Source organism: Gymnoscopelus microlampas (genome assembly GCF_963454915.1).
Source record: "Gymnoscopelus microlampas genome assembly, chromosome: 19".
Classification (NCBI taxonomy): domain Eukaryota; kingdom Metazoa; phylum Chordata; class Actinopteri; order Myctophiformes; family Myctophidae; genus Gymnoscopelus; species Gymnoscopelus microlampas.
This window is the reverse complement of record NC_139956.1, coordinates 11357922-11374654: the sequence shown is the minus strand read 5'-3', so window position 1 is coordinate 11374654 and position 16733 is coordinate 11357922. Positions and strand designations below refer to the sequence as shown.

Below are 16733 nucleotides of genomic sequence, written 5' to 3'. Positions count from 1 at the left end.
TTAATTAAAAAGTCATCCATTGATTTCATAATGACATGTCATTTACATTTGTTTGAAAAAAGGATGATAAAAAGAATGGGCAGAGGCAGAGCCGATGGTCATTTATTTGTCTTGTCAGTAATGCTGAGTATAGAAATGTATTAATTGTCCATTGCACTGGCACTGACCTCTACTTTCAGCGCCTCAAAAGTGTTTTGTTTCTGTTTTTTTTTTTCCCTGGCAGTGTAACTACATCGTCCCGTGTTTGATTGTGATCGTGATTTTCCTCTGTTTCCAACAAAAAGCCTACGTCTCTCCTCCCAACCTGCCAGCTTTGATTCTGCTACTCATCCTGTATGGGTAAGTCATTTCATGACATATAATATGCAGCACCGAGTTAACCCAATGTATTTCAATAGCATATCTACAAGCTCACAATGTGTCATGATGCGATGCGCTGTGAGCTTTTTCCTAGTTTCGACTCGTCAGTTGTCTTCACACTCCTTGAAATATGCTGCAGAAAATGAAGGGACCATTGAGAAACAAGCAACTATTCCATAAAACTTTCATATTTGTTCTGTCGCAAATTAACGTTTGATTAAATTAAAAAGAAAAATTGTAGTTACTAATACGGTGGTGTACTTTTGCCGTCTTATAATTACGCCTAAATTAAAATGTCTTATTAAAAAGAGAATTGCTATCTTTCTACAATTATTTTCACATAATACTCTCACACATAAATTGCTATTCAGTAATAATTAATTTCCTTTCATAGACAACACGCCACCACCCCACTCACTCCCTCACACACACACACACACACACACACACACACACACTCACACTCACACTCACACACACACACACACTCTCACACATCCATTCAAAGACAGAACTCCTGCATTATGTCATCACATAAAAAAATTGCAACCTGCCGGTCGGGTCAGAAGTTTCTTTCTGACTTACCATACTGCATTTCAGTTGTACTTTTCTGCTTTAACAGTCAGTTAAGAGCAAATTAATATTCACACTGAGAGATGATGTTTTGTGGGGAGTCCTGCATTATTTTTGTTTCACATTTTACTTTATGATGAATCCCTTTTGATTCCCAAGCACCTGCAGCAACATTGTACTTCAGGTGAACATTAGCCCATAACTACTTAAACCCTATACTTAACTGACCGGGTGGTCCCTCTGGCCCCCTCCCACACAAAATATTTTTGCCCTCTTTGTGAGCTTGTAGATCAGCTGTTTGCCTATTATGACGTGCCCAGAATTGACTAGTTGACTAAGCCGATTCTACAAATGTCTCCTAAATCCCAACAGTATTCTGAAAAAAAACGTATGTTTCTATATCAGTGGTGCTCAAACTTTTTAATTTCAAGGACCCCCAATGTGTTTGGCCGCTGACCGCCATCTCAAAATATGTTGTTCCAGGGACCCCCAAGAAGCAAAGATTTGAGTTAAAAATGTTCGCTTTAAAACAACATATATATTCAAAGATTTGCACACATTTTCACGCTTTTTCAAAAATAGCAGATCTACAAGCTCGTAGCGCGGCACTCGGTGCCGCGCTACGAGCTTGTAGATCTGCTATTTTTGAATAGCCAAAAGTGTAAAATAATGCTTTTTCAGCTCAAATCAAAAAGTGACACAGATTGCGTTCCAGGTCTTAATGCGTTAATTGTATAATGTGACCAGTCCAATCGTTGCTTGCAGGTGGTCCATTACACCGATGATGTACCCGGCGTCGTTCTTCTTCAGCGTGCCCAGCACGGCCTACGTGGTGCTGACCTGCATCAACATCTTCATCGGCATCAACGGCAGCGTGGCCACCTTCGTCATGGAGCTGTTTGATGACGACGTAGGTTGACACGAGGACACAGTAACTGACACAATTATAACATTCTTGGATTGGACAGACAAAACGTCTGGCACGCAGGTGGCCAGGCACTTGCAGATATTATTATGCGTAGACTTATAGCAAGTGCTCCCCCTCACAGAGAGACAGCGGGAACACATGCACACGTGCGCGCGCACACACCCACATACACACCTTTACCCCATTAAGACCTGAAGCCAATTCTACATGTCTCCAAAAATCCTAACGGTTTTCTGAAAAAACGTATGTTTCTATATCAGTGGTGCTCAATCTTTTTCATGTCAAGGACCCCCAAAATGATATGTATTTGGCCGCGTACCCCCATCTCAAAATATGTTGTTCCAGGGACCCCCCAGAAGTAAAGATTTGAGTTAAAAATGTTCGCTTTAAAACAATATATTCAAAGATTTGCACACATTTTCAAGATTTTTCAAAAATAGGCTATTTTTGAATAGCCAAAGTGTAAAATAATGTTTTTTTTAGCTCAAATAAAAAAGTGACACAGAGATGTGTTCCAGGTCTTAATGGAGTAACCATAGCATGACTGATCAAGCCCTAACCCTCGAATCCTAACCAGCGGTGTAGTGCTGTCTTTTTAGTCCCAGGGCGCAGTATGTCACCATCGCAGTCAGTGAAGAAAGGTAGCCAATTAGTGCTGTGCTGCTGGGTTTTCCAAACCGAATACAGCGTATCACTGCAGCACTCAAAAGCCGAATTCTACATGGAGATTGCCTAACTGCAACAAAGTACAAAAGATCATCAATTACAGTACATTCATGCTTTATTAGGCTATATCAAAACCATAAATCATATATTAACCACAAAAAAAGCATATGGCACATTTTTTACTGTGAAATGAAGCATTTAAAACAAGCATTTATTTTGTTTATTTATCTAAACAGAACATGGCAGAATCTACAAGACAAATTTCAGAGAATGCACGAGACAGTGAGGACGTCTCCAATGTCTTTACACATTATTGTTTTATGATTTAGACTGACTCTTGACAAACCCTCAGTTTATTCCCAGCTCAACTCCGACATGCAGTGTGTGGGTGGGTGGTGCATGCGCCCACACATGGAACTACTTCATTTCGTTTTTATCAGATTCCAGATACCAGATTCTTTTACCCTCTTAAGGATTTATTCAAAGGTGTTATTTTCTCATGTTGCTTTGAAATTGCGCTGCCACAGTAGGTGAAAGTTGTGCCTCCGGAATTTTTGATTGATCGAAACCTAACAAGTTATTAACAAGTTCCAAACAGTACAGCAAGTACACAAAACGCCTCGATGGCTTGTTGTTTTTGTGTGTTATCCTTCATTGCTTACTTAATAACGCCTTTGAAAAATCCTTAAGAGGTTAAACGAATCTGGTATCTGGAATCAGATTTGTTTCAGAGAACCTTCTATTCATCCATGTTTCAGAAAGTGCTCAGCTTTAAGCAGGGGTTGAGGGCCTTGAGGGACAAAAAGACTAAAATAAATGAACAAAATAAAACACGAGTTTGGAAGTGGGGGGGGGGGGTATTACATTGTCAGTAATTGTGATTAAGCGATTTTGGACTTGTTTTTCTATACAGTCGCTTGTACATATTGGTAGTTGCGGGTCGTGTTTTTTTGGGGTTGTTTCTGAAGTGTAGTTGCTTATTTGGACTTGCTTCCTAATATTGTTTAAACCAGTTTCTCTCAAACATTTTCATGTCAATGACCCCGGCCTGTCGCTTCTTTTGGGCTTGTTTTCATAAACCTGGCCGCTCTTTCTCTCGCCTTTAAAAAAAATAATACTTTATTTAGCAATTTTTGTATTATAAACATGTACTGTACATAGCGTACAAAAATCACATAAAACACATACATACTGTTTATCGAGACTGCCTTTCTTTCTCTCTTTCTTTCCTTCTGAATTGATCAAAGGTGTTCCTAAAGGACTGTTTTATTCATGAAGAAAACGGTATGCCACTGGTAATTTATTAATGGACAACATGCTAGGCTGCACTAAAAGTACCTTCCTGTGAGGGCTTCATGTGTCAATTAAGACATGAGGGGAAGGTGTTATAAGAGTTGACCTGTTTCCTTCAGAGTCGTTTGAAACACGACAGGCAAGGGGTCAAAACCCACCCACCGACCCGCCCATGCATGATCGCATTGCTGATGATCCCAAAGCCCACCAGGTCTGTTTCTAAGCTGACTGCTGCACTGCCGCAGTGGTGGAAAGTAACTAAGTACATTTACTTAAGTACTGTACTTAAGTACAATTGTGAGGTATTTGTACTTTACTGTATTTCCAATTTCCAATACTTTTACTTCTACTCCACTACATCTCAGAGACAAATATTGTACTTTTACTCCACTACATTTATTTGAACACTTTAGTTACTAGTTATTTTGTAGATATCAATTATTATATTATGAAACATACATTAACCATTTTAGCTCTATTTTATACACAAGCTACAAGCTCACAATGCGTCGCATCGCGAAGCGTTGTGAGTTTGAAGATCTGCTATTTTCAAATATTTTTGTACTTTTACTTTTGGTACTTTAAGTACATTTTGATGCCAATAAATTTTCTGGACTTTTACTTGTAACAGAGTATTTCTGTATTGCAGTATTGGTACTTTTACTTAAGTAAAGAATTTGAGTACCTTTTCCACCTCCTGCAATAAGGCGCAAACTCATCTTATATACTCTTAAGGTCCTTACACACGGGGCGATTTTTTCGTGCGAATAATACGTTTTTTTTTTAAAACCTTATAAAGTCAATGGCTCCGTACATGGAGCGAAAAAGCGAAGCGAAAAAGCGTCTTTTAATTATTCGGAACGAGTCCGAATTTTGCGTATATTCGCTATATTCGCCGGTATGTAAGGACCTTTAGGCTTAAATTAAAGAGAAACTTCTGATGTGAGGACATCAATAATATTGTGTGGCAAAAAAATACCCTTCTTCCCGTCTTTAATGTATGTATCTGAAATATTGTCGTTGTGTGAAACCATGACGTCAAGCGTGTTGTTTCACGTCAATGCCCATGCATTCTGTGTCCTCTCCTCAGAATATGGGATTTAGATTAAGGTTGAAAATGGTTTTCTTTTAACCCTCAGGATTCTGGCTGTTCAGCTGTGCCCTTGTCTAGCCCAGGCAGTCTGTAGGTCGCACGTCTGAAAAGCTCAATTGAGTCGCGCCAGTTTACCGACTTCTTTCTCATATCATCTCTCCAGACTCCCGCGCAGTTAACAGCAGTTAACCCATTCAAACCGGGAACGCGTCTGCGTGTCATTTTTAGATTTCTTTGGGCTTTTCAAAAATAGCAGATCTACAAGCTCATAGCGCGGCACCGAGTGCCGCGCTATGAGCTTGTATATCTGCTATTTTTCATTTTTCATCGTGAAAGTTTGTGCAAATCTTTGAATATATATATTTTTAAAGCCAACATTTTTAACTCAAATCTTTGCTTCTGGGGGGATTCTACAAATGTCTTCTAAATCCTAACACTTTTTTGAAAAAACTTATGTTGCCATAATATCAGTGGTTTTCAAACTTTTTTTCATGTCAAGGACCCCCAAAATTATATGTATTTGACCGCGGACCCCCATCTCAAAATACGTTGTTCCAGGGACCCCCCAGAAGCAAAGATATGAGTTAAAAATGTAGGCCTATATGTATTTAAAGATTTGCACACATTTTCACGATTCTTTTCTAAAAATAGCAGATCTACAAGCTCATAGCGCGGCACTCGGTGCCGCGCTATGAGCTTGTAGATCTGCTATTTTTGAATAGCCAAAGAAATCAAAAAAATACATAGATTATTTCCCGGTCTTAATGGGTTAAACAGAGACGATTCAGAGCGAACCTCCAACTTTGTTCCGTTATACATTTTCAAGCGCGGAATGAAACCAGAGCCCCGACGGGCACAGCGGCACCATTTCTCCAAAGAAGTCAGAAGGGGAGAAGGGGAGAGGAGGGGGGAAAAAATAAAATTGCGGGTGTGAGAAAACAGCAGAGCGGCAACGTAGAGAGATGTCCCAGTTTTATCTGGAGACGAGCAGTAGGCTCGTGAGGATTTTTTTGCCCCCCCCCTTCCTTCCCCCTTAGGAGTGTCCAGCTCCCTGTGGATATACCACCAATCCCAAGGCTGCCTTGTATGCATGAGACGGTGTCTGAGTCAATACCTCCACTGCGTGCCACTCAGACTAAACCCCAGGCACCTATATAGACCTGCCAGGATAGAGGCGTGGGAGGTGTGTGTGTGAGATAGTGTGTGTGCGTGCGTGCAGCGCAGTGGTGGAAAGTGACGAAGTACATTTACTTAAGTACTGTACTTAAGTACGATTTTGAGGTATTTGTACTTTACTTGAGTATTTCCAATTTCCAATACTTTTACTTCTAATCCACTACATCTCTGAGGCAAATATTGTACTTTTACTCCACTACATCTATTTGAAAGCTTTAGTTACTAGTTACTCTTCAGATATAAATTATGATATAATGAAACATACATTAACCACTTTAGCCCTATTTTCTACCTAGGCTATTTGAAAATAGCAGATCTACAAGCTCACAACGCGTCGCGATGCGACGCGTTGTGAGCTTGTAGATCTGCTATTTTCAAATATTTAGTACTTTTACTTTTGGTACTTTAAGTACATTTTGATGCCAATACTTTTGTACTTTTACTCAAGTACATTTTTAATTCTGAAGTTTTACTTGTAACAGAGTATTTTTATATTGCAGTATTGATACTTTTACTTAAGTAAAGAATTTGAGTACTTTTTCCACCACTGCGTGTGTGCGCATGTTCAGCAGTAGCGCCGGTGCATAGGGAGCTGGCAATGTGTTGTGTTCTCAACTGATATATGGTGTCGGTGTAATTACATGTGTGTGTGTGTGTTCCAGCAAAAACAAGGTACACTGCAAAAAAAAGCGGTGTTGATTTTGCTTTGAAAAATGAAGACTATAGCTGGACACTCTGTGTTTCTCATAACAGTAGCCAAACTTGACAGTCTTTAGATTACAATTAACGTAAGTTTTTTTTTTTGTACGGTGTTTCAATTCATTTGGGATGGCGAAGCCTATAGCTTTCAGCGTTCAGTTTCAAGCCCACTAACCCTGAGCCAAGCTTAACCCATTGAGACCTGGAACTGTGTCATTTTTAGATTCGAGCTAAAACGCTTTATTTTACACTTTGGGCTATTCAAAAATAGCAGATCTACAAGCTCATAGCGCGGCACCGAGTGCCGCGCTACGAGCTTGTAGATCTGCTATTTTTGAAAAATCGTGAAAATGTGTGCAAATCTTTGAATAATATGTTTTTAAAGCGAACATTTTTAACTCAAATCTTTGCTTCTGGGGGTCCCTGGAACAATATATTTTGATGGGGGTCCGCGGCCAAATACATATAATTTTGGGGGTCCTTGACATGAAAAAGATTGAGCACCACTGATATAGAAACATACGTTTTTCAGAAAACTGTTGAGATTTAGGAGACATGTAGAATCGGCTTCAGGTCTCAATGGGTTAATGAGACAACCGCACCAGGAACCCAGCTCATTAACAAGTGTGCTGAAGGATAGTATATCAAACATGAATGCGTTGCCAAAGAAATTGAGCATCATCCCAAGTTCCAGAAAAACTGGCTACTGTACGTAAATGCCAGTGCTACATTTCCCCCGTTTCTCTCTCTCTCCTCTCGTTGTGATTCCCAGTGGTTTGAAAAGAGACAACGCTCTGGGAATAAGAACAAGCGGGGATATGGGTCAGAAAAAGGAGCCTTAGAGACGTCTCCCCCCCCTTTCACAACCATTTGAAAATGATTTATGGGCATGTACCACAAAGTTAGGGAGAAAATTGTCAAGCTTTTCATCATTGCCTAAGAACCTGTTAGATCTCTGTGATGAACACCCGAACCAAGAGAAGATGTGTTATTTTGTGTATTGATCTCGAATTAGGACTCTATTCCTTCACATTCTTCTCCAAGACAGATGGGCCTTATTCAGGCAAGGTCATTGCCTTTATTTGTTTGTTTGTTTGATTGTCTGTCTACCTTAGTTGCAGTTCTGTGTTCTGCCTGTGAATTAACTTATTTATACTTAAAGGAATACTTCACCAATACTTCACCCAAAAAAATTACACCCCATGAAGCCTTGAATGTATGGAGTTTTTTTTGTTTTGTTTTCATCGCATCCCTGAGCTGAATAATCCAATAGTTGACTAATTGAAGTTAAAGGGGAAATCCACCCATTTTCAATATTTAACTATGTCATTAATATAGCATAAAGGAGTTGTGTGGAAATAAGAAAAAAGTTCCCCCCTTTTCTTTTTGCCTTGAACTGGAGGATTGATTGTGAGTTTAACATTGCAAATTACAACGTGATGACTCATCATGTTGTAATTTGCAATGTTAAACCCACAATCAATCCTCCAGTTCAAGGCAACACAGAAAGGGGGGAACTTTTTTCTTATTTCCACACAACTCCTTTATGCTATATTAATGACATAGTTAAATATTGAAAATGGGTGGATTTCCCCTTTAATAGGAGACCAATCTTAACAAGAGCAAAACTTTGTTTAAAACATTCTCATTGAACCTGGATCGTCAGCAGGCCTCTCAGTGTTACAATGTGAGAGTTGTTTAAATTATTATTTTATTTGTTTTACATTGGTCTCCTACCACATAGCAGCATCAGCAAATATTGAATTATTGGCTCAGGAATGCGATAAAAACAACAAGTATTCAAGGCTTCATGTTGTGAATAATTGATCGAAAATAAGTACTTTTCTTCATGAAGTACTCCTTTAAGTATACAGTATAGGCACATTGATAGGAGATATAAGTTAAGTTATGAATTTAGAGTTGCTCATTTGTGTGCACAGTGCAGTTAAATGTTGTAGATGAAGATAGTAATGCATAGTTTTTAACATAATCTGAAAGCTTGCAATGAGGTCTTTTCGTCATTTCTCATAATGCTTGAGAGAGAGTGGCGGCAGTGGCTCAGGAGGTGGTGTGTAGCGGCCGTCTTGGAATTGGAAGGATCCCAGTTTGATCCTTTACTCTGGTGGTTCTCAACCAGTGGTCCTTGAATGGGTTCCAGGTGGTCCCCAGCTAAATGATGGAGAGTTGGTAACCAGATGGACCCTTAGCCTTAGGTCTTTAACTCTTGAGAGCGTGAAATTAAAACAAATGGACCCGTAAGGGTCCATTTGGTTTAATTTTACGCTCTCAAGAGTTAAATTATTGTTAAACATCTGCATTACTTAAATAAAGAATTGTTATTTTTGATCAACGTTTGCCTGTTATCCCTCCTAATGGTACCACATCAATACAGCATGGGATTGTCCAACGACAACAAAATATTCTACGTCTTGGGTCTGAGAGGTTAAATCTCATCAAATGGTGGTCCGTGGCTCAAATGGCGAATAAATAATGGACCTTGACATGAAAAGGGTTGAAAAACACTGCTTTGCGCCTACGGGCTTGTATGTCGAATAATCCTTGAGCAAGACTCTTAACCCCTAACTGCCTATGAGCAGGTTGGTACCTTGCCGGGTTTCCTCTGCAGTGTGAATGTAATGCACATTGTAAAGGACCTCGGAGAAAGCGGTGCGATTTAAATTGACCATTTAGGCCACTGATCATCTGCTCTCACATACTTTAGCTCTTGAATGTTATACATCGCTACAAGGAGCAGATATTACAATAGTTCAAACTGACATTTGCTCAAATTTACGAGGCCTTTTGCACCTCATATCACCAGCTCAGTGACCTTGTGGTTAAGAGTGTGAGATTGGGGAGGTGGGGGTTCAATTCCCCGGCCGGTTCATATACCAAAGACTATAAAAATGGGACCCAGTCAGTGTTGCCAGATTCTGTGAGAGAAACAAGCAACCAGGTCTAGGAAAACCAGCCCAAAAGAAGCAACTATGGGCCACGTGAGCACTTTAACATGTACATCAGCTATTTAAAAATAGCAGATCTACAAGCTCACAACGCGTCGCGATGCGACGCGTTGTGAGCTTGTAGATCGGCTATTTTCAAATGCAATATTGCGGGGAAATTATAATAAGCAGATCTGGCAGCCCTGGTAGTGGGGGCATAGACGTATAAAGGTAGACGCCTCCTTGGGCTCTATAAGGCGTCTGTATCTCGGGCGCGCACCAGCTTCCGCAGGGCAAGCGGGAAGCTTCCGCGCGTGTCACAGAAGGGCGGGTGGGGGCGGGACAAATAGATTCTGACAAGTCCTGGAAAAAGACGTGCTGTGATTGGCCAGTAGTCACTTTTGAGGGGCAGCTTGCCCATCTCTAAAATGGCGACTGCGATACAGGTCGCTCCAATGAACTGCAGAGGCCAATGAAGGTATCTAGGTTTCTATATCTATGAGTGGGGAATGTACTTATAGGTCAGGCTGCCTCACACTACAGAAACAGGAGATAGGCTCCTGCCCTATGGGCCACATGGCTTGGCAAGGCTTACTCATTGCACCTCATATCACATGTATTCTGCATCTAGAAACGTATATTATTGATCAAGCGGGAACACCCTGGAAACATAGTGTGAGCGTTGCGTATGGCTTGGAAATATTAGAAGTGTGGTTGATTACGTATTCCACTGGATGCTCTTGCAATTTCCGAGAGTCGTTTTCGGATTGGAATTTCTCTGCCTCTAAAAAGCAGGTGCAAATTAGCCCAGGCAATATCAAAGGAATCTTGCGGTGGAGATGACGGTAAATAAAAGCGACAAGGAGACATCCGAGACATAGATTGCCAGTGGGTCTCAAAGATGTGCCGAGAGGATAGAGAAATAATCAAAACGTTATTTCAAAAAGTCACACAGTAATTACTGTAAGAAATCAAAGATATAACCTTGAACCTCACACACAACATTCAATGCCATCGGCAATTGACAAACTCTCTTCTAAACTATAATCTGGCATCTGGATATATGGAATGTACAATAGCACTGCACCTGAAATATCACAGCCCACATGTTTAAGCCTGTCCCAGGTGAATGCTGTTATGGTCACAGTCAGATACAGTACATGGAGCTGCTTGCGGATTATACCAGGGTCAGTCCACCCTTAGGTGAACACGCACTGACCCTCTGCACCTTAATCCCCATGTATAACGCACAAACTTTTTTAGATTTTTTATTATTGCGCTCTTTTTCTCTCTAAGCACCTTAGCGTCTATAAGTATATCATGCACAGTATACATACATTGCTGCTATGCTCAGGCACCTTAGTTTGTCTCTTATCTCAGGTACTTTGTAAATATGTAGATAACTTGTTTTTGGCCTTCTATTGTTCTCTGTTGATCTCCTTCCCACTTAACCCCCTACCCCTCTTCCTTTTCTCTCTCCCCACTCTTCTTTCTACGGAATTTAACGTTGCGATGGGAGTGTTGTACAAAAACTAATTTCACCCACTTTTTTACCTTGTAAACCTGTGATGTGACAATAAACCTGATTCTGATTCTGATACTAAGTTTCCCCACATCCTACTTGGTTTTTCGGTTCTCGGGAACCGTCCCATGAAATTGCCACTTGGCATTGCACACCCCCGGGTCATATGGGACACACGCGCCAAGTTTGAGGCCCTTCGGTTGAGCGCTGTCTGAGTTATGCCTGAGTTCTTTGTAATACAAATGACAAAATCCTTGTCCTGCCGTATGTTTTCAGGAGTTCATTTTGTGTCCTACAGGAAGTCCTAATGTGTTTATTTTATGAGCAACAGTCACTTAAATGTAATTTCTCTCAATTGGAGTTGCATTTTGTCTCTCCAAAATGTTTTAGTGTTCTGTTAATTCATCAATTATTTATTATTATTCTTGAGCTGGTTGAGTGCTCAAGTAATGCATTGCAATGTAACAATGCATTAATTTGTTCCCTTGTAAAACAAAATGAACAATATCCAACATTAGGATGAGGTAAAGCATAGTAGAAAGCATGTGCATAACACATTGGCATACAGCTGATAAAATCTATGTTTTATTTTAGAGAGAGAGAAAAAAAAACATGCCGACATGTCTTTATACCGACTGACATGTTTTAAAGTGGCCAGCAAACGTTTCTGACAAAATTCTCTATGTCAAGCACTTGGAATTTCTGAAACGTGACAGCTTACATGGCAGTGGAATTTGTCCCTATCGTCCAATATGAGGCTTATACCGTCATTCAAACTAGTAAATCACAGGGTAAATTACACGTGTCTATGAATAAATTTGATGACAGCGAGAGGAGTCATAACTCTCTGGCATACAGCTTTAGAAAAAATAAAATTATATAAATCTACCGCGCCATCCCCGACCAGCTCTTCGCTCTGGGTCTTGCAAAAAAAGGGAAATGATAAATTTATAGTTTCTTTCCATGTATGCAAGAGCTTTGAAGACTGCACTGAGATGAGGTGCCATGCATAATGCATGAACATGCTTTTGAACGGCATGCCGGCTGAGCAAGAAGTGGCATTATTATATCCTCTGTCTCTCTCTCTCTTTCTCTCTCTCTCCCCCCCCTCTCTCTCTGTCTCTCTTGTTCTTGTTCTCTCTGTCTCTCTCTCTTTCTCCATCTTGCTCATTCTGTCACTCTACTTTCTTTCGGTCCCCCCTTTCTCTTATCCCATTAAGACCTGAAGCCGATTCTACAAAATGTCTCCTAAATCCAACTGTTTTTTTGGAGTTAGGATTCAAATCTGCTATTTTTGAATAGCCAAAAATGTTGTCTCCTAAATCCTAACTGTTACTATATCAGTGGTGCTCAAACTTTTTCATGTCAAGGACCCCCAAAATGATATGTATTTGGCCGCCGACCCCCATCTCAAAACATGTTGTTCCATGGGCCCCCCAGAGGCAAAGATTTTAGTTACAAATGTTCGCTTTAAAACGATATATATTCAAAGATTTGCACAAAGTTTCTCAATTAAAAAAAAAATAGCAGATCTACAAGCTCGTAGCGCGGCACTCGGTGCCGCGCTATGAGCTTGTATATCTGCTATTTTTGAATAGCCCAAAGTGTAAAATAATGCTATTTTTTTTTATAGCTCAAATCTAAAAATGACACAGATGCGTTCCCGGTCTTAATGGCTTATTGTCTTACTCCTTTGCTTCTGACAGTGAATGAAAGGTGTCGGTTGGTATTAGTCTGTGTGGTAGAGACTCTTCCATCGTGTCTTCATTTTAATTAATTAGTGCTGGTGGGGTTTAACAAGCCGCCATTCAGCCGCGTAGCCTTGGGGTGACGAGAAAGAGAGACGAGGCCCTCCGGGGATAGAGGGAGGAAGGGGGAGAAATCAGGAAGTGCCCAAACACAATCACACTTACTTGAGTGATTAAGCAGTCATGAAACAAGACGTTGCGTGTGTCTCTACTGCATTATGGATTTGTGTCTCTGAGCGGCCATCTGCATATAGAACAGCGCTGTATGTATGAATTATGAACAGAGAGGAATACATGGAGTAACGTCATGTTTTACAGTTGTGTATCTGTAGTGTATGTTTATGTAATATACTGTATAGCCAGCGGTGGAAAAAGTACTCATAGGTTTTACTTAAGTAAAAGTATCAATACTGCAATGTAGAAGTTCTCTGTTACCAGTAAACGTCCCGGAATTCAAAATGTACTTCAGTAAAAGTATCAAAATGTACTTAAAGTGCCAAAAATAAAAGGACTAAAATGTTTGAAAATAGCAGATCTACAAGCTCACAACTGAGCTTGTTGTGAGCTTATAGATCGTCTATTTTCAAATATCCTAGGTATAAAATAGGGCTAATGTGGTTAATGTATGTTTTATAATGTCATTTATATCTGCAAAGTAACTAGTAACTAAAGTTTTCAAATAATTGTAGTGGAGTAAAAGTACAATATTTGCCTCTGAGATGTAGTGGAGTAAAAGTAAAAGTATAGACAATTGGAAAAACTGCAGCAAAGTAAAAGTACCTCAAAATGTTACTTAAGTACAGTACTTGAGTAAAATGTTCTTAGTTACTTTACACCACTGTGTGTAACAGTATTACACACCTTTGTGTACTCTACTCCAGTGATTCTCAACCATTTTAATTTCAAGGACCCCCAGTTTGACATTCATTAGGCTACGGACCCCCATTTAATGGCATTTATACCTCTGGGACCCCAATTTATATTGTAAAACCAATGTTAATTTAACTCTGAGAGTGTCCAAATGGAACCAAATGGACCCGTTAGGGTCCATTTGGTTCCATTTGGACACTCTCTGAGTTACAGACCCATAAGGGTCCATTTGGTTCCTATCCATCATTTAGCTGGGGACCCCCTGGAACCCCCTCAAGTACCCCTGGGGGTCCCCGGACCCCACTTTGAGAACCAATGCTCTACTCACACTGGTTATGACTGCAAACATTCATGTCTGTATTGAGCAGAACTTTGCCCGTTTGTGTGTGTGTGTGTGTGCGTGCGTGCGTGCATCCTCTCACTTCACACTGTGTTGCCGTACGCTTGCTTGACTTCAGTAAAAGCACACTTCAAGGTGCTAGATTTTGCGTGTCATTTGGCAGCACACGACGGTGCGCGGCGTGCTCCTCCTCCGCTGATGAAAGTGGGAGCGGCGAATGTTTGTTAATTACCCCGCTGCCCACGTCAGAGCGCCACAAGCCCCCCTGTTACCTCCCTCCAGCCCAGGCTCAGCTGATTCCCCCCCCCCCCCCCCCCGAAGCCCACACTGACAGATTTGTGTCTCCACAGGCCAACTCGCGCTCACGCATTGGTCCCTCTGTTATTGTTGTTGCTGCAAAGGTTTGACGATGGAATTCATTATTTGTTGGTCCTGTTTGTTTTTGAAGGTTTTTCAAAGCCACTGATTTGTGTGTGTGTGTGTGTGTGTGTGTGTGTGCGGGTGTGTGCGTGTCTGTGTTTCCTTCAACAGAGCATTACACGCATCAATGACATAGTGAAGCAAGTGCTGCTAATCTTCCCACATTTCTGTCTGGGAAGAGGGCTCATCGACATGGCCAAGAACCAGGCCATGGCCACGCTGTTCGACAGTTTTGGTAAGATCCTCCCACCGCCGTCACGGAACAACATGAAAGAAATGCGGGGGGGGGGGAGGAGGGGGGGGGGACAGACAATGTGTTGTGTTTGTCCACCCCGCTGTTCAATGGCTGTCAGGTTAAAATGGCTGTCTTGTTAAAATACTTTGCAATGCGTTGCAAATCGTTGCGGTATTGAGATCTGAGTTAAATCCGCCTCGTTTCAAGGCACGCCGACGTAACTAGATCTTCCTTGGCATGTGTTTTTGTTTTGGTCTGTCTTATCCCATTGCCCATGTCGTATTACGCCTTCTCAACTCCTGTCTGTTGCTGTTCTCCAGTGAAGCACAGATGGAAAGAAAGTATAATCCGAAGCACAAAAATCTGCGTTTGCTTAAATTTTTTGCATTGCACATTTGGTTCTGGACAACTTTTATGTAGGATTAATTTCTACCCAAAATGCCCGCTGGCTTTAAAATCTTGAACGCAAACCGAAAGCAGCCTTTTGGATGCCGATGTATTTGTCCTCTGAAATATTTATCTTGAAAAGAGGCATTGGTGTGTGTGAAGCAATGAGAATTAGCAGAAAGTGGCATTTTGAAACTGTACAGCATTGTACTGTGGCGTGCACCAGTTGTGCAATACTGGTTCTGTCCATGGGGTGCACGCCACGCGTCATTTTAAATACAGAGTACATTGTTGCCAATCCATCATGTTAGACTGTACAGTCACAGAGGTGCTGTAACACGTCTACATCTCTCTTGCATGACATGGCTGGAGTAGACTAGGCATAGTCAGGGCTTAAGACTCTAAAAGCCCCACTTAGCAGCCCCTTGTGGTCATGCTGCTCCTTAACACCCAGCTTGACCAAAGTGTTTTGAACTGCCCATCCGCCATTATCACCGTCAGAGCCCCCACACTCTCACAGCAGTGCTAAAAAGTACCATTACTGTTTAATAATGTAAGTTCAAGTGCTGCTAGTTGATCACTGGTGTTAAGTGCAGTGTAAACATCAACAGATCTGTACTCATAGTAAATGACAAATAATTAATATATTTTAGTTTTTGCATAATGCAATGATAATGTGTAGTTGTCACAACATTCCATGGCACAAATCTTGATTTTTTTTGTGCAAATCTTTGAATATATTTTATTTTTTAAGCAAACATTTTAAACTCCAATACTAGCTTCTGGGGGGATCCCTGGAACAAAATATTTTAGCGGGCAAATACATATCATTTTGGGGTTCCTTGACATGAAAAAAGTTTGAGAACCACTGATATTAGTGCAACATAAGTTTTTTTTAAAAACTGTTAAGGTCCTTACACACCGGGGGCGATTTTTGCATGCGAATAATACGTTTTTTTTAAAACCGTATAAAGTCAATGCAAGCTTCCACATCAGTTTCGCGGAACAAAAAAGCGTCTTTTATTTATTCGGACCGAGTCCGATTTTGCGTATATTCGCATAATCGCCGGTGTGTAATGACCTTTAGGATTTAGAAGACATTTGTAAAATCCCTAGAGGCAAAGATTTTAGTTAAAAATGTTTGCTTAAAAAAATTATATATATTCAAAAGATTTGCACAAACTTTAACGTTTTCTCTTTTTCAAAAATAGAAGATCTACAAGCTCGTAGCGCGGCACTCGGTGCCGCGCTACGAGCTTGTATATCTGCTGTTTTTGAATAGCCAAAGAAATTCTCTCCCGGTCTAAACGGGTTAAAAGGCACTCAAAGCTCATTCCTCTCCATTAAAGTAGCCCCTATGCACATCTCATTATGAAGAAGCGCCCATTGACACAAAATGACACATTTTGACCAGCAACAAGCCTCTCTCTCCTCTGCCTTCCTCTGCAATGTTAAATATAGACCGCAAGGTGAGTGATGGT

General features: G+C 40.7%; 1 protein-coding gene across 1 annotated transcript in view; it reads left to right on the top strand.

The window, feature by feature from the left end:
* LOC311034377 (phospholipid-transporting ATPase ABCA1) overlaps window positions 1–16733 on the top strand; it is a gene marked incomplete at its 5' end in the record, with an annotated part of 244246 nt that overhangs the window by 166588 nt on the left and 60925 nt on the right. The window contains 3 exons of the mRNA XM_084042257.1: window positions 224–339; window positions 1699–1843; window positions 14742–14865. Of these exons, the coding sequence (XP_083898383.1) occupies window positions 224–339; window positions 1699–1843; window positions 14742–14865 (385 nt within the window). The remainder of the gene's footprint in view (window positions 1–223; window positions 340–1698; window positions 1844–14741; window positions 14866–16733) is intronic.